General features: G+C 45.8%; 2 protein-coding genes across 2 annotated transcripts; both read left to right on the plus strand.

Annotated features, from left to right (window-relative positions):
• The first annotated feature begins 7,638 nt into the window (after window positions 1-7,638).
• LOC142915906 (uncharacterized) lies at window positions 7,639-8,911 on the plus strand. Its single transcript, XM_076061533.1, has one exon. It carries the CDS (start codon window positions 7,644-7,646, stop codon window positions 8,898-8,900), a length of 1,257 nt encoding a protein of 418 aa, XP_075917648.1. The 5' UTR covers window positions 7,639-7,643; the 3' UTR covers window positions 8,901-8,911.
• Window positions 8,912-16,199: 7,288 nt separating this feature from the next.
• On the plus strand, window positions 16,200-17,840 carry LOC142915907 (uncharacterized). Its single transcript, XM_076061534.1, has one exon. It carries the CDS (start codon window positions 16,209-16,211, stop codon window positions 17,106-17,108), a length of 900 nt encoding a protein of 299 aa, XP_075917649.1. The 5' UTR covers window positions 16,200-16,208; the 3' UTR covers window positions 17,109-17,840.
• Window positions 17,841-18,395: the final 555 nt, after the last annotated feature.

Genomic DNA, 18,395 nt, shown 5'->3' on the forward strand with positions numbered 1-18,395 from the left:
AAATAAAAACTGCATGAATATTGACAATAAAACAAAGTTACAAAGTGGCGAGCCGGGTGAAGACAAATTAAACTTAAGCGAGATAATTAAAGTGAATGCAATCAGGCGAGGGCAGGAGGCAAGGCCCCACGTGGCTAGGCCCTGCGTTGTAAAGTTCTAACCTGGACATCGATTCCCATGATCGCTGCTACTCAACTGACATCCCTACGAGAGAGAGAGGCTCTACCTTGGTAAACAACAACAACAACCACCACCATGAGAATTTCTCACCTCGGATTTCAGTGCAAGCGCGGATCGGCAGCCTCCTGTTACCTCGCGACGTCACGCGGGTAAGCAGGTAACATGACGTCACTTCCGGGGTAAGAGACACGCCCCTCCCACAATGAGCGGCTCTGTAACTGAATAAATTATGTTAATGAGTCCGGGCCATATGTCGAGGGATGGGGCGTGGCTGCTGAACCCGTCGCAATAAACTCTCGATGGCTTCAACGAACACATTATGTTAATGAACCGCCAGTCACTGGGCGTACCTTTGCCCAAATAAGGATTGGCACTGGATTGATATCGGCAGTGACCCAAGCGGAGGTGACGTCACGCTCAAGAGCGCCGTGGACGGGGTTGGGGGAGTGTGAATACCTTGGTGACATGACGTCACTAACGAGGTACACCTCCCGCTGGCACTTCATGCCGATGAGGTCATGCTGAGTGGTGACGTCACAGAGCGGCGATGGAGTTTAAGTTGATTTAGATTCATTTTCCATTGCCTTCTCCCTTGGGTGCGTGAACTCAGCAACAACAACGTGGACATTATTGTGTGTACAGTGTGTGTGTGCACACACTGTGTGTGTGTCCGTACACACACAGTGTACGTACATACACACTGTGTATGTACGTACACACACAGTGTACATACATGCACACACAGTGTGTACATACACACACACAGTGTGTACGTACACACACACAGTACGTACACACTGTGTGTGTGTAGTGGAGGGCAAAGGCGGTGCATTGGCCAGTCATCTGAGTCAGTCGACCCATGGCATCTTATCATCAATTAATTTTTTAAAATTTATTACTTTTATTTGTTATTTGTATTGCATTTTTTTCATTTTTTAATATTTTATTTTGTTTATTTTTTGTTTTCTATCTATGTGACTTTACCGAAAGAACCAGGAATATGGTAGCGCATTCTCTATTTGTTGCAGAGATTCAAAGTTCAAATCCGACAGGCACACCTGGCCACCCCAGTAACATTCACCACAATATGCGCTGTTCTGCTTCACGGCGGATGTCAAACAGAGTATTGTGTCACTCACAACGCACAGGTCATTGCATGTTGGTGTCACGGTCAAAATTGTGGTTAATTCCAGACATTATCCGGAAACTCTACAACGGAGATGACGCGTCAATGATCGCCCCCTACCGACAGACTCATGTCCACGTGCAGGCCGGTGCAGGGCCACCTTGTGCCACACAGGGGCAGCTGCCACTAGGGGGCGCCCTTCGATTGTTTGAGATGAGATTCGATACGAAACACCGAGTTGCTGAGGCAATTAGGCAAGCGACTTATGAGTGAAAATGTTGTTTATAACGTAGTGAATGCTTAGGAGCTTAATTATCTCTTGCTCCTGCTCACAGATTTACCCAGCCCACAGATCTTACATATGAAAAGCTAACGGTCAGTGAGGTCAGCAGCACTGAAGGTTCTGGTGTCAAGGACATGGGCCTGCATTCGCTGGTCCACTGCTATATAGTCCAGCGGATGTTCTTGCTTGGACCCGGCGTGAATCCAAGATGTTGTCTGGATGCACAGATGCCAGAACAGCGTGTTGGCCATGACAAGCCCACAGGCTCCACAGAAGTCTAACAGCCTCCTACCGTTGTTATTGAGTTGATCTGGCCCATGCCTTCCAATCGCTCCAGACCAGGTGCCAGCATCATTACCAACTCGGGCATTGAAGTCACCCAAAAGGATGACTCTATCCCGAGGGGCCACTTTTAGCTAACAACTGTGACAGGAGGTCATAGAAGGAATCAGAATCCACGGGCTTGCCTGCATCCCTCCACTGATGTTCGTCTTCGGTGGGGGCGTAAGCAGCCACCACCACCATTCTCTGCCTCCTGTTGATGGGGAGGCGAGCCCAAAGTAGCCTGGGGCTTACAGCTTCCCACACCTCGCCGCCACCTTCCCACGCCGCCTTCATTCTTTTTTTCAGAATAAGAGCCACTCCTTGTTGTTTGGCAGTCTCCTGCCCCGAGTGGATGACTCTGCACCCCTCATGATGATTGGAGTCAGAGCCGGTCCACTGGATCTCCTGAATGCCACAGAGATCCAGGCGGTACCGGTCCAGCTCTGTGCAGAGTAGCAGCCTCTCCTCCACGTGGCCACTCTCAGTGACTTTTTGCCATTTCTAGAGGAACCCCAAGGGTAAGGATTCAGGCATTGCTCCTCACAATGTTATTGTCTGGCATCACAACCACCAACAACACACCTGTATTTGAATAGCAAGTAACTTTAATGAACACAACGCAACCCAAACAACCGTTCGTTTGAAAAACATATCCTAAAGAATCGTCACTGGGTGTTGGCTGTGAGCGGGAATCAAACTCGAGTCGTCATGTTTGTAGAGCAGCGCACTAACCGCTAGACTACCGCCACACACGTTACACACACACACGGTACACACACACACAGTGTACACACACACGTTACACACACACAGTACACACACACACACAGTGTACACACACATGGTACACACACACACAATACACACACACGCACAGTACACACACACACACACGGTACACACGCGCACGCACGGCACGCCCTCACTCCTTCAGTCACGTGACTAAGGTTGACGTGCCGCCCCGTCTCCCGAGGTGACCTCTTGGCTCTCTCGTCTCTCCTCGACACGTAGATTTATTTCTTACTCTTACCTAGAAACGTCATTGTCTGTCTGTGTCTGTGGACGCAACTTGTGAGGAATTGTACTCACAAACTGTGGGGTTTACGTTTCAAATAAAGTGCCCAGATACCACGCGATAAGCCCCGTGGTGAGCCAGTTCTATTCGTAGTTCCAATCAGTCAACTTGAAAGTAGTTAAATTAACAATTTATTACTAATCTCCATAAATATCAAAGGCAAAGTTGTGAATGTGTGCATCTGTTCAAAATGTTTAGCGTACTTCCCGACACGCACCAAGCTTGAAATGTGCCATGTGGGTAAATTTCCAGACTGTACACCGTGCAAACATTATAAAAATACACTTTTGAATATTTTTTTGGCGGGGCGCGCAATAATGGATAAGCATGAAAACACCACGATACATAGGACTTACTTTGATTAGAATCTTGGAATTGATTGTGTACATGTTGCAATTGGTAAATGAGCATTTTGAGCACACTGCTGTTTTAATAAATGTTCATGATTCTGAGAATATAAGTGTAATTCTGAGCATCATAATGACCACATTGGAATTGCCATCATGAATGGCGGTCCAATGATTTTTATAATAGGAATGCGGTTTTGAGCATGACTATTGATTGATATTTCGGACTCATTCATGACAATAGATTCACGATTAAATTGCGATTTTGTTTTGCTCATCAATCAGGATACTGTTAATGATGCGCATGCCCATAAATTGTTGAAATGACTAGAAATGCAAGTTGTGTATACTCTCCAACCCCATTCCTCTACCTACCCATTCCCTTGACGGGCTCCGTGCCCACTTAAACCCATGACGATGGCGGTGATGATTCCACCTCTCGCTGTAACAATCAAAGCACCTCCAACTTCTGAATGCAAAGGTGCTGGTTGGTGCAACGCCAAAACACATCGTCAACACTCCCAAGCCCGCCCTACGTTAGTTACATCGCTAGAATCAACAAAATAAAAAGTTCCAGAGAGGAAACTAAAATGACATTACGCAATCCCCAAAGTTGCACGCGGTAGGCTACACGACTCGGAGAACAGCGTCAGACTTCAAGACTTGCATCGCCATCATCGCACGTCAATATTCAATAAGCTGCACACACGTGCAAGTAACCTCTCGACCCGCCACCTGCACAGTTAACGCGATCAGACCCGGGGGTCAAATTAAAATTGTGTCGTCTTTGGTGACGTATTACAATCGGTGTAATTTTAATGATGCACGTACAGCAACTGCTGTACGTGCATCAAATTATATCATTGACAACGGGGTCCGCTTTTGTGGTATCTGCGTGCGGTCTTTTAATTATATAGATACGTAGTCAGTTCATTAGTATGGGGTTCCTCTATAAGGAATTGTAAAATGTATTACTTAATAATACGCTTCCAGGCCGCACTTAGCTTGTAGCAGTCAGAGCAGTTAAAATGACTGTACATGTGTAGGTATGAAATAAAATAAATTAAACTTAAATAAATTGTATTTATTAAAACATTTAATTTAACGTAGGTATGAAATAAATTTAAATAAAATAAATTTGATTTACTAAAAAATGTAATTTAACATAGATATAAAATAAATTTAAATAAATGTAATTCATTAAAAATTAAATTAAACGTAGGTATAAAATAAATTTAATTTAAATAAATGTAATTTATTAAAAAATTCAATTTAATTTAACGTATGTATAAAATAAAATTATATTTATTACAAATTAAAATTAAATTTAACGTAAGTAAAAAATAAAATTAATTAAAATTATAAAAAAATATTCATTTATAAAAAATTACGTAGGTATAAAATAAATTTTCATTAAATTAAAATTTTAAATTAAATTTAACGTAGGTATAAAATAAATTTTAATTAAATTAAGAATACAATTTTATTTAACGTAGGTATAAAATAGAATGTAATTAAATTAAATAATAAATTTTTTATTTTCTACCGAAAGACGCAAAGAGTGTGGACCCACGTGACATCAAGGCTGTCCTAGTCTAGGCAAGGCCTCAGGGTGTACCGGGCCTTTCACAACAACAGCACCAGCAGCAACAACGCTTCTCTTGAGAAAATTCTTTTTTAAAAAGTCAACGTAGCTTACCTTGACACTCGCGAACTTTAATGATTAAAATAATTAAAACAAAACTAAACACTCACACGCACATGGGCGCGCGGCGTTCAGCGCGTAGGGCAGGGGTCGGGAACCTTTTTGACTAAGAGAGCCATGAAAGCAAAAAATTTGGAAATTTATTTCAGTGAGAGCCATATAATATATTTTAAAAGTGAATTCAACTAAATGTCAGTATAATAAGCCTCTGAATTTATTATTTTAAATAATGTTGTTATAACACTCACCATTAATGCGACTTCTGGTGCTGCATGGATTTGCTGATGTCTTTGTAGTCGGGTTGGTACTTGGTGAGGTTAAGCTTCATGCAAGCGTTGAGGCTTTCATCCGTTAAACGTGATCGTAGGTTGGACTTGATGTTTTTAAGATGTGAGAATGACTGCTCACATGCATACGTAGATCCAAACATGGTCAATACAGCAATACTCACACGCTGCAGTGTGTGGTATGTGACAGGAAGCGCGTTCCAAGTTTTGAGAATCAGCTGGTCTTCGGGTTGGAGTTTTTTCATTTCTGTCCACATGTGCTTGCTCGCCAAGTCCGCTTTCTGTCGTGTGATTCTTTCCAAATCTTCATTCAGTGACTTGAACTTATTCACCCACATGTCTGAGGCCTTCAGGTCAGCCACTTCTGCTTCAAAATCTCTGACGGAGACACCAGGGATGTAATTCAGGTCGGCTGTGTTCAGTGAACACTCGTTTGGATGGGTGATGAACTTAAAAAATATGGGACGAGTTACATTAACATAATTTATTCATTCTCTAATTTATTTAGTTACGGAGCCGCTCATTGTGGGAGGAGCGTGTCCCGTTCCCCGGAAGTGACCTCATGTCACCTGCTGCCGCGTGACGTCACGAGGTAACAGGTAGCTATCGCTTCCTGCACTGAAATCCGAGGTGAGAAATTCTCATTGCGATTGTGGTTGTTGTGGTGGTGGTTGTGGTGGTGGTTGTTGTTGTTTACCAAGGTAGAGCCTCGCTCTCTCTCGTAGGGATGTCAGTTGAGTAGCAGCGAGCATGGGAATCGATGTCCAGGTTGGAACTTTACAGCGCGGGGCCTAGCCACGCGGGGCCTTGCCTCCTGCCCTCGCCTGATTGCGTTCACTTTAATTATCTCGGTTAAGTTTAATTTGTCTTCACCCGGCTCGCCACTTTGTAACTTTGTTTTATTGTCAATATTCACGCAGTTTTTATTTTCTTTTGTTACCAGGCCAAGCCCGCTTGAGCTCCTATACCGCTCTTGTTATCAGAAGCGACCTGCCCACAACAACACAATGTGAGGCTGTCCTACCAGACAGTCTCGCCCCCTTCACCTGATGAAGGCCGCTTGTGTTGTGGCCGAAACGTCGTGAGAATATTGTGTCATTTTATTTTATCAATTTATTATTTTATTCTCATTCTACGTGACTTTACCGAAAGAACCAAAGAAGATGAATCATTGCAGTCACGAAAGCTTTAAATCGAAATTTAACGTGTGTGAATGTTTTGACTTAAAACTTTGGTGACTGCAGGAATTAATATTCTTGGTTCTTTCGGTAAAGTCACGTAGATAGAAAATTAAATTAAAATAACAGATAATAAATTAAAAGAAAAGTAAAAAAATTGAAAATGAAGCAAAAAACCCACGACGTTTCTATCGCAACACAAGTGGTCTTTATCTTATTGAATTTAATCTGTTATTTTTATTTTCTATCACCGTGACTTTACTGAAAGAACCAACAATACGTGCGTCAATGTATCTATCGGTCAAAGACGCTAAGCGCGTGCCGCTGTTGACTCTGAATGTGTGGAGGGGAACACCTTCACCACGGGGAGAGAGAGACAGAGACACGGATAGCCTCGCCTATGTTGATTGATCCTCGATTCATTACTTGGTGGAGTGAGGAAGAATTAATGCTGAGCAGATGAAGGTGGCCAGGCATGGTTCTGGTCACACCATCACCTGTTTACTCATGGCAGTGTGTGACAGTGTCAAGTTTGTGTTTGCAGTAAAGTCTATTAACTCTATTGCACACGGAGGTTATATCAAAACAATAGTTTATTTTTGTTTTCCTCTGGAACTCTTAATAAGAATGGAAACAGGAGGTGAACAGCACACACATTCAGCTGAAGTCGGATCTGTTAATCCCAGCATTCAAGGACATCTGAGCCTGGATTCACACATCTAAGTTGCGATTGAACGTTAATTCATGCATTTTTGCATAACACAAATAGTTTTGTTTTCAACACCTTTTGCTATGCCAGCTGAATTTAGCTCTCATAAATATTCCTTTTGTAGCCAGACAGCCGAAATTGTGTGCTCGGAGTTTTGGGTGAACATTCATTTTGAAGATACGAGGGCTTCCAGGCATGTTTATAACCATTTGCCCTCTCATTGTGTGCCATAACAGCCCTGTGATGAATTTGGGAAACGTTTTTACTACATCATGAATATATGAATAAGTATAGACGTGTAAGTCACGTGTTACTGTGTATATATGCATTCCTCTGTGCCTCGATACTGACGTGTAGATGGTGTGTATATTATTTTTTTCTGTCTGCAGCTGACGCTTCCTCTGACACTTCCTCCGCAGAATTGGTCTGATGGAGCAAATGCTCTTGGCGCAGCTCGGTAGGACAAGGCTCCAATGCGACCAGCGTGCATACAGCACGGATCGTACTGGAAATTTGACACGGCACCAGAGAACTCGCACAGGAGAGAAACTCTTCAAGTGCACTGTGTGTGGGAAGGCGTTTTCACAGTCATCTGTTGTTAAAAAACACCAGAGAACACACACGGGAGAGAAACCCTTCAGGTGCACTCTGTGCGGGATGGCGTTTGCACAGTCTCCACATCTTCAAGTACACCAGAGAACACACACGGGAGAGAAACCCTTCAAGTGCACTGTGTGTGGGAAGGCATTTGCATGTTCATCTAAACTTGTAATACACCAGAGAACACACACAGGAGAGAAACCCTTCAAGTGCACTCTGTGCGGGATGGCGTTTGCACAGTCACCACATCTTAAACTACACCAGAGAACACACACGGGAGAGAAACCCTTCAGGTGCACGATGTGCGGGATGACGTTTACACAGTCATGTAATCTTGTAAAACACCAGAGAACACACACGGGAGAGAAACCCTACAAGTGCAGTGTGTGCGTGAAGGCATTTGCACAGTCATCTGATCTTGTAAAACACCAGAGAACACACACGGGAGAGAAACCCTTCAAATGCAGTGTTTGTGGGAAGGCATTTTCACAGTCATCTGCTCTTAAAAAACACCAGAGAATACACACGGGAGAGAAACCCTTCAAGTGCAGTGTTTGTGGGAAAGCATTTTCACGGTCACCTGCTCTTGTAATACACCAGAGAACACACACAGGAGAGAAACCCTTCAAGTGCACTCTGTGCAGGAAGGCGTTTGCACAGTCACCACATCTTAAAGTACACCAGAGAACACAGAAGCATCAGAAGATCGACAAGGAGTGGAGTCTGAATTCAGCTTGTGAAAGTCAAAGTGCCGCAATGAGCCCATCCCTCATGAAACACGAACCGGAAAAAAATCCCAGCTTGGACACTTTTAAAGTTATCGAGGTGAAATATGAAGAGGTGATGGTGAAGAGGGAAGAAGTGATGGTAAAGAGTGAAGAAGTGATGGTGAAGAGGGAAGAAGTGAAGGTAAAATGTGAAGATGAAGATTCAACTCCAAAATGGGACCTTTACATCGTGAAGCAGGAGGAGAATTCTGACTGTGAGGCAGAGCGAGGCAACTCCCAGCAGTTTGTGGAAGTGGAGGTGTGGGTGGACTTCCTCCGAGACAATACAAAGTCAAGTGGAGACCCGGTAGATGTGTAAGCTTGAGATGATGTCGCTCCAATAGATGCACCTTTGTCACAGGCCTTTAATGACAAGAACGTGAAGTTGGACACTCAGTTGCTAGGTTCAACCTGCAGAGTAAGAGCGGCCAGTGTTTGTGGACCTGTCTGTTGGGTAGATCTTTAATCAGGAGCGAGAGACAATACCCCCCCCCAGCATTCACTATCTTATAATTGCATTTACACGGTGCTTGCTTTATCGCCTCGGCAACTCGGAGTTTTGTGTCGTACCTCGTCTGAAACACTCGAAGAGCATCCCCAAGTAGCAGCTGCCCCTGTGTGGCACAGGGTGGTGGCCCTGCACCAGTCTGCATGTGGACAAGAGCCTGTCAGTAGGGGGCGATGATTGATGCGTCATCTCAGTTGTGTAGTTTGTAGGCAATCTTGATTTCGAAGCTTTCGTGACTGCAGGAATCCACACTCTTGAGTTCTTTCGGTAAAGTCACCACGTGGGTAGAAACATAACAGACCACGGCGTTTTGATCACAACACAAGCAATCGTCATCAGGTGGGACAACCACAGCAAGAGAAACTGCTGAAGTAGTAGGCGCCTTCTCCAGCAGTTTCTTCTTCTTGCTGCTGTGCTTGTCCCACCTGATGACGATTGCTTGTGTTGCCATCGAAACTCCGTGATCTATAATTTGTAGCGTAATGTTTAGAATTTACTACATTTTGACCCAGACGCCAGCGTGCAACGGCCTACTCGTTTTGAATGACGCAACAATAGTACGGTGTACATACACTGTTAAGCAGACGGTGCGTATTTGTAAAATAACTTCTTGTTAATACGATGTAACGTGATGCAGTCAATTTCGCTGCAGTAATTCAATGTTAATATGCCCGTCAATGATTTAGAATGAATACCGTGTCTGATTGTGCGCGTGCATGTAACATTTTGTCTGAGGGTCAAACATTGAATAAGTGATGTTAGGACAAAGTGTGTGTGTGTGTGTTTGGAAGTAACCTGTACAGAGAACTCAGGTGAGACCCGTTGTTCTTGTGATACAGGTCAAAGGGTACTTTTGTGTTTGACGAAGCGTCTCCCTCTGCAGCAACTCATCGTCTTTGAAATAGGGAGCACGCTCGGATCATTCATCAGTTACAAGGCATACCACTTGAAAGTTACACGTATAGGAGGAGGTACATTCTCTACAACACGAATTGTAGTTTTGTCTTACGTGTTGACGTAGATTTTGTCTAGCTAGGACTATAAATGCTCCTTGCTGATTGACGTCTGGATGTTCGTACCTATCGGTTGAAGCAAACCCCACTGCTGTTATTGAGACGCTGTGCACCAATAATGGTCCAACACATAGATGCTCTTCAGGCCAGGAAAGTCACCACATTTGCACATGAAGGACGCATTCACGCAAGTACCCCATGCTCCGTTTTGAAGTTTTAAAATGAAACATCTTTGAATTGTGTTGTGTTTTGAATTAGATTATTTTATTTCTTCATTAAAAGCTTGTATCAATTTACATCTGGAAGACTTCATTGCAAAGGACAATTCGTGTGAATTTTCTCTCGTCATTAAGTAGATGGCCTTGCCGGGGGTTCGGTTCAATGTGGAAACAAACAGTGTACACACAAACAGTGTACACACACACAGTGTGCGCACACACAGTGTGCACACACAGTGTACACACACACAGTGTACACACTGTGTGTGTGTACACACACAGTGTATACACAGTGTACACACACAATGTACACACACAGTGTATACACAGTGTACACACACACACAGTGTACACACACAGTGTACACACACAGTTTATACACAGTGTACATACAATGTACACACAGTGTACACATACAGTGTACACACACAGTGTACACACAGTGTACACAGTGTACACACACAGTGTGCACACACAGTGTATGCACAGTGTACACGCATAGTGTACACAAACACAGTGTACACACACACAGTGTACACACAGTGTACACACACACACACATAGTGTACACACATACAGTGTACATACGGTGCACACACAGTGTACACAGGGTACACACTGTGTATACACAGTGTACACACAGAGTGTACACACACACAGTGTACACACACAGTGTATACACAATAATGTCCACGTTGTTGCAGGTGAGCTCACACACCCAAGGGAGGGAGCAATGGAAAATGAATCTAAATTAACTTAAACTTCAACTCTGTGACGTCACCACTCTGCATTAACTCATCGGCGTGAAACGCCAGGGTGAGGTGTACCTCGCTAGTGACGTCATGTCACCAAGGTATTCATCCCTCGCCCGTCCACCGCGCTCTTGAGCGGTCCAGTGGCAATCCTTATTTGGGCAAAGCTACGCCCAGTTACTGGTGGCTCATTAACATAATGTATCCTTTAGCGGCTCGAGTTTATTGCGACGGGTTCAGCGCCCACGCCCCCATCCCTCGACACATGGGCCGGCCTCATTAACATAATTTAAACATTGATTTAAAGCTTTCGTGACTGCAGTAATTCATATTCTTAGTTTTTTCGGTAAAGTCACGTTGAAGAGAAACAACAAAATAACAAAATATATATAAAACAATAAAAAATTCTCACGACGTTTCGACCAAACGTCGTGAGAATTTTTTATTGTTTTATATATATTTTGTTATTTTGTTGTTTCTCTTCAACGTGACTTTACCGAAAAAACTAAAAATATAATTTAAACAGTTGGAGAGCCGCTCTTGGGAGGGAAGTGACGTCATACTACTTCCTGCTGTCGCGAGGTAACAGGAAGCTGCCGTGTGCGCGCTTGCACTGAAATCCGAGGTGAGAAATTCTCATCGTTGTGGTGGTTGTGGTTGTTGTTTACCAAGGTAGAGCCTCGCTCTCTCTCGTAGGGATGTCAGTTGAGTAGCAGCGAGCATGGGAATCGATGTCCAGGTTGGAACTTTACAACGCGGGGCCTAGCCACGCGGGGCCTTGCCTCCTGCCCTCGCCTGATTGCGTTTACTTTAATTATCTCGGTTAAGTTTAATTTGTCTTCACCCGGCTCGCCACTTTGTAAATTTGTTTTATTGTAAATATTCACGCAGTTTTTATTTTTTTCACCAGGCCAAGCCCGCTTGAGCTGCTAAACCGCTCTTGTTATCAGAAGCGACCTGCCCACAACAACACAAGGTGAGGCTTTGTCAACGTGTGTGAATGTTTTGACTTAAAACTTTGGTGACTGCAGGAATTAATATTCTTGGTTCTTTCGGTAAAGTCACGTAGATAGAAAATAAAATGAAAATAACATACTATTTTTTTATTTTTTTAAATGAAGCAAAAAAACCCACGTTTCTATGGCAACATTAATGTTGAAGAAGCGAGGGCTTACAGGAATGTTTATGACATTTGCCCTCTCATTGCGTGCCATGACAGTGCTGTTTGCACAGTCACACACAGTCACTGTAAGATGTTTTTCTTGGTCGTGTTTTTGTATTTTTGCTTGTTGTGGTTGCACCCGATTCAAGAGCCGAATGGCTCACGGGACTATAATCAAAATAAATCAACTGAAAATCAAAAAACTGAAACCGCGTGATGAATTTGGGAAAGTTTTTCACTGTATCTCCAAATATATATAAAAGGCAAAGTTGTGATTGTGTGTGTTGTCTGTTCAAAATGTTTAGCGTACTTCCCGACACGCAACAAACTGGAAATTTGCCATGTGGGTACTTTCCAGACTGTACACCGTACAAACATTATACACATACACTTTTGGTTTTTATTGGGGGGGGGGGGGGAGCTCAATAATGTATAGATTTTTTCCACGGCAAGTGAGCTGTGACGTCAAATCTGTCACGTGACCCTCGCATGTGGAAGAGTAACGCATTGTAGTGTAGCGGTTAGCGTTGTCTGTGTGTGTGTCTGTGTGTGTGTGTCTGTGTGTGTGTATGTGTGTCTGTGTGTGTGTATCTGTGTGTGTCTGTGTGTATCTGTGTGTGTGTGTCTGTGTGTGTGTATCTGTGTGTGTGTGTAAGCGTAACGCATTGTAGTGTAGCGGTTAGCGCTACGCTGCGCAACGAACCCGGCGACCCGAGTTCGATTCCCGCTCACGGCCACCACCGGTCATGATTATTTGAACCGCTTCTGGGCCTCCCCTAGGTCGACTCAGCCTCAAACGAGTAACTGTTGTGGTGTGAACATCGCCACTGGGGAGACAAAGGCGGCCGGACGTGGTGGATCCAAGTCCCGGGCAAAGCCTGGTAGTACATGAATGAATATAGACGTGTAAGTCACGTGTGACTGTCTATATTAATTTCTCCATGGCTCGATACTGACGTGTCGATGGTGTGGATATTCTTATTTTCTGTCTGCAGCTGACGCTGGTCTGATGGAGCAAATGCAGTCAGCACAGCAGCTGGGTACGACAAGTCAACAATGCGACCAGCGTGCATACGGCACGGATCGGACTGGAAATTTGACACAGCACCAGAGAACTCGCACAGGAGAGAAACCCTTCAAGTGTACTGTGTGTGACAAGGCATTTTCAGATTCATCGACTCTTCAAAAACACCAGAGAACACACACGGGAGAGAAACCCTTCAAGTGCACTGTGTGTGGGAAGGCATTTTCAGATTCATCTACTCCTCCTGATGTCGAGGGTAAATGGGCAAGGTTTAGGACTGTGACTCATGCAGCTGCAATGGCTGCTTTGGGTACGCGGTCCAGACCTCCCCAGAGACCCTGGCTAACAGAGGAGGTGTTCAGGATGGTTGAGAAAAAGCGACAGGCCCACTGCCATCGGCTACAGAATCCCACGTCAGAGAATGAGGAGGCTTACCGCAGCCTTCGCTCGGAGGTTCGGAGAGCCGTGAGGCGCTGCAAGGATGGGTGGTGGTCGCGGGTTGCTGAGGAGATGGAGTCTGCCTCAGTGGCCCGTGATCACAAATCTCTATTTAACTCCATCAAAAAAGTAACCTGCAGCGCCACACCTATTACCATCATTAGGGGAAAAAACGGTGATCCAATCTCTGACCCCCAGGAACTGGTTTGCAGATTTGCTGAGCATTTCTGTGAGGTCCTGGGGGAGGGAAAATCCCTCAGCCAGGAAAACATTGTGGCACAAAGTGAGGATGACCCTGCTGAGGCTGCGGTGCCTCAAATATTGGAAGAAGTCACCCCCTGTGAGTGGCTGGCTGAGGTGCCATCTGTTGAGGAAGTACTGAAGGCGATCCGGAGTCTGAGACCAGGAAAGGCAGCGGGCAGAGATGATCTCCCAAGCGAAATGCTGAGGGAGGGTGGCGTTTGTGCACAGACTGCCCTATATGACATCATAACAACAGTCTGGACCACTGGACGGGTTTCTGCAGGATTGGAAGGATGCCCTGGTGGTCCCACTTTATAAGAAGGGGGACCGCACAGACTGTAACAACTACAGGGGCATCTCACTCCTCAGTGTGCCGGGAAAGGTCCTGGCAAGGATTATTCAGCATTGCCTTGCCAGGCACGCTGAGGAGAGGCTTGCGGAGCCCCAATGCGGTTTCAGGATAGGGCGCTCCTGCACAGATGCCATATTTTCTGTCCGTCTGCTACAGCAGAGGTGTAGGGAATTCCAACAAGACCTAAATCTTTGCCTTATTGACCTTGTCAAGGCCTGTGATACCATCAGTAAGCCTGGGCTTTGGGTCGTTCTTCGTGCTTTTGGAGTACCTGACCCTCTGCTCACGATCATTAAGGACCTTCATGATGGTGAGCGGGCCCGGGTAAAACTACGTGGCCGGGAGTCAGAGCCATTCCCTGTACACCTTGGGGTGCGACAGGGATGTCCTCTGGCTCCCACATTATTTAACATCTATTTTGACCACGTAGTTCGTGAAGCCTTCAATAGCTGTATCGGGGGAATCTCCATATGGTACAGATATAATTGGAGACTGATCGATGCCCGGGTGCGGTCAAGGGATGGCTCCCTATTGCTCAACCACGTTATGTATGCTGATGATTTGGTAATAGCTGCTCAGTCAGAGGAGGAGTTGGAGACGCTGCTGCTGAGACTGGAGCGTGCCACTAAGAGGTGGGGCCTTACAATCAGCCCCACCAAAACTAAGCACCTGCCTGGGTATTTTGTACCATCGGACACTCCACCCCCACAACTCCCGATCGGTGATGGGGCAGTTGTGGAGAGAGTGGAGAGTTTCCCATACCTGGGCAGTGTGCTTATGACTGGCTCCAGTTTTACAGCAGAGGTCTAACTCCGAATCAGTCGAGCGGCAATATCTTTTCATCGGTTGCGTAACGCTGTGTGGAAGCTACCTGGTCTGTCGCTCCGCACTAAGCTTCAGGTCTTCTCGGCCACGGTCATTCCCTCCCTTCTCTACGCTTGCGAAACGTGGACCCCCCTAATGGAACATCTTCGCCGGTTAGAAACATTTAGGCTGGCCTGCCTACGATCCATCCTGGGTTTAACCAGACTGGATTGTGTGAGGAGCTCACAAATCCTTGAAAGATCTGGGCAAGGTCCCATCGGTGAGCTCCGGCGGGCAAGGCTGCGATGGCTGGGTCATGTAGCCCGCATGCCCAGCCACCGCATGCCGAAACAGCTTTTGTTCGGCCGGATTGAGGGGGCAAAGCGGGCGCGGCACGAGCTAGAGAAGAGATGGAGTGATGTGGTACAGGAGGACGTGGAGCTGAGTGGACTTGCCGATGACTGGTACCAGCGGTGTCAAGATCGGCCTCTGGAGGAGGCTCGTGAAGAATGCTACTGGGCAGTTGGCGGTAGTCGCCCTCCAACAACAACGGAGGGCGGAGGAGCAATGCTCACAACAATGAGCGGAGCGCCGGGTGGCTAAAGCACAGCGGGTTGGCACAGTAGGGGGCACAGGTGGTGCATCAGCCACTCATCTCAGTCAGTCGACCCGTGGCACCTGGGTCTGCGCCCTGACCTGCCCGCGGGCGTTCGACACTTCACGTGGCCTCAAGGTGCACATAGCCTGGCACAAGCGTCGTGGTGACGTCACCGCCACTTAGTGGCGAATGGCGGTTGTTGTTGTGTCTGTGTGTATGTCTGTGTGTGTGTGTAAGTGTAACGCATTGTAGTGTAGCGGTTAGCGCTACGCTACGAACCCGGCGACCCGAGTTTGATTCCCGTTCACGGCCACCACCGGTGATGATTATTTGAACCGCTTCTGGGCCTCCCCTAGGTCGACTCAGCCTTAAACGAGTAACTGTTGTGGTGTGAACATCGCCACTGGGGAGACAAAGGCTGCCGGACGTGGTGGATCCAAGTCCCGGGCGAAGCCGGGTAGTACATCTAGTCATGAATACATGAATGAATATAGACGTGTAAGTCACGTGTGACTATGTATGCATTCCTCCATGGCTCGATACTGACGTGTAGATGGTGTGGATATTCTTATTTTCTGTCTGCAGCTGACGCTGGTCTGATGGAGCAAAGGCACTCTGCACAGCAGCTCTGTACGACAAGTCAACATTGCGACCAGCGTGCATACAGCACGGATCGGACTGGAAATTTGACACAGCACCAGAGAACTCGCACAGGAGAGAAACCCTTCAAGTGCACTGTGTGTGACAAGGCATTTGCATGGCCATCAGTTCTTGAGACCCACCAGAGAACACACACAGGAGAGAAACCCTTCAAGTGCAGTGTGTGTGGGAAGGCATTTTCACAGTCATCTGCTCTTAAAACACACCAGAGAAGACACACGGGAGAGAAACCCTTCAAGTGCAGTGTGTGTGGGAAGGCATTTTCAGATTTATCTACTCTTAAAAAGCACCAGAGAATACACACAGGAGAGAAACCCTTCAAGTGCAGTGTGTGTGGGAAGACATTTTCACGGTCATCTGTTCTTAAAACACACCAGAGAACACACACGGGAGAGAAACCCTTCAAGTGCAGTGTGTGTGGGTTGGCATTTTCACAGTCATCTGCTCTTAAAAAACACCAGAGAACACACACGGGAGAGAAACCCTTCAAGTGCAGTGTGTGTGTGAAGGCGTTTTCACAGTCATCTGCTCTTAAAACACATCAGAGAACATACACGGGAGAGAAACCCTTCAGGTGCAGTGTGTGTGGGAAGACATTTTCAGATTCATCTACTCTTAAAAAACACCACAGAACACACACGGGAGAGAAACCCTTCAGGTGCACTGTGTGTGGGAAGGCGTTTGCACATTCATCAAATCTTCAAGTACACCAGAGAACACAGAAGCATCAGAAGATCCCAAGGAGTGGAGTCTGAAATCAGCTTGTGAAAGTCAAAGTGCCGTAATGAGCCCATCCCTCATGAAACACGAACCGGAAGAAAATTCCAGCTTGGACACTTTTAAAGTTATCGAGGTGAAATATTAAGAGGTGAAGGTGAAGAGGGAAGAAGTGATGGTGAAGAGTGAAGAAGTGATGGTGAAGAGTGAAGAAGTGATGGTGAAATGTGAAGATGAAGATTCAACTCCAAAATGGGAATTTTCACATTGATGGAGGCAACGTGAAGCAGGAGGAGAATTCTGACTGTGAGGCAGAGCGAGACAACTCCCAGCAGTTTGTGGAAGTGGAGGTGTGGGTGGACTTCCTCCGAGACAATACAAAGTCAAGTGGAGACCCGGTAGATGTGTAAGCTTGATATGATGTCGCTCCAATAGATGCACCTTTGTCACAGGCCTTTAATGACAAGAATGTGAAGTTGGACACTCAGCTCCTAGGTTCAACCTGCAGAGTAAGAGCGGCCAGTCTTTGTAGACCTGTGGGTTGGGTAGATCTCTAACCAGGAGCGAGAGACAATAAGCTCCCAAGCATTCACTATGTTATAATAATAATTGCATTTACATGGTGCTTGCTTAACCGCCTCAGCAACTCGGAGTTTTGTGTCATACCTCGTCTGAAACACTCGAAGAGCATCCCCAAGTAGCAGCTGCCCCTGTGTGGCACAAGGTGGTGGCCCTGCACCGGACTGCATGTGTACAAGAGCCTGTCACTAGGGGGCGATGATTGATGCGTCATCTCAGTTGTGTAGTTTGTGTGTGTGTGTGTTTGGAAGTAACCTGTACAGAGAACTCAGGTGAGACCCGTTGTTCTTGTGATACAGGTCAAAGGGTACTTTTGTGTTTCACGAAGCGTCTGCCTCTGGAGCAACTCATCGTCTTTGAAATAGGGAGCACGCTCGGATCATTCATCAGTTACAAGGCATACCACTTAAAAGTTACACGTATAGGAGGAGGTACATTCTCTACAACACGAATTGTAGTTTTGTCTTACGTGTTGACGTAGATTTTGTCTAAGACTATAAATGCTCCTTGCTGATTGACGTCTGGATGTTCGTTACCTATCTGTTGAAGCAAACCCCACTGCTGTTGTTGAGACGCTGTGCACCATTTAATGGTCCAACACATTGACGGCCTTCAGGCCAGGAAAGTCACAACATTTGCACACGAAGGACGCATTCACGCAAGCACCCCATGCTCCGTTTTGAAGTTTTAAAATGAAACATCTTTGAATTGTGTTGTGTTTTGAATTAGATGATTTAATTTCTTCA

The sequence above is a fragment of the Petromyzon marinus genome, unplaced genomic scaffold, assembly GCF_048934315.1.
Source record: "Petromyzon marinus isolate PM22_M1 ecotype Great Lakes invasive population unplaced genomic scaffold, UKy_Petmar_22M1.pri1.0 PM_G_Scaffold_365, whole genome shotgun sequence".
Taxonomy (NCBI): domain Eukaryota; kingdom Metazoa; phylum Chordata; class Hyperoartia; order Petromyzontiformes; family Petromyzontidae; genus Petromyzon; species Petromyzon marinus.

Excerpts from the sequence above, each read along its gene's own strand:
- LOC142915906 (XM_076061533.1), top strand. The coding sequence starts at position 7,644 with ATGGAGCAAATGCTCTTGGCGCAGCTCGGTAGGACAAGGCTCCAATGC.
- LOC142915907 (XM_076061534.1), top strand. The coding sequence starts at position 16,209 with ATGTATGCATTCCTCCATGGCTCGATACTGACGTGTAGATGGTGTGGA.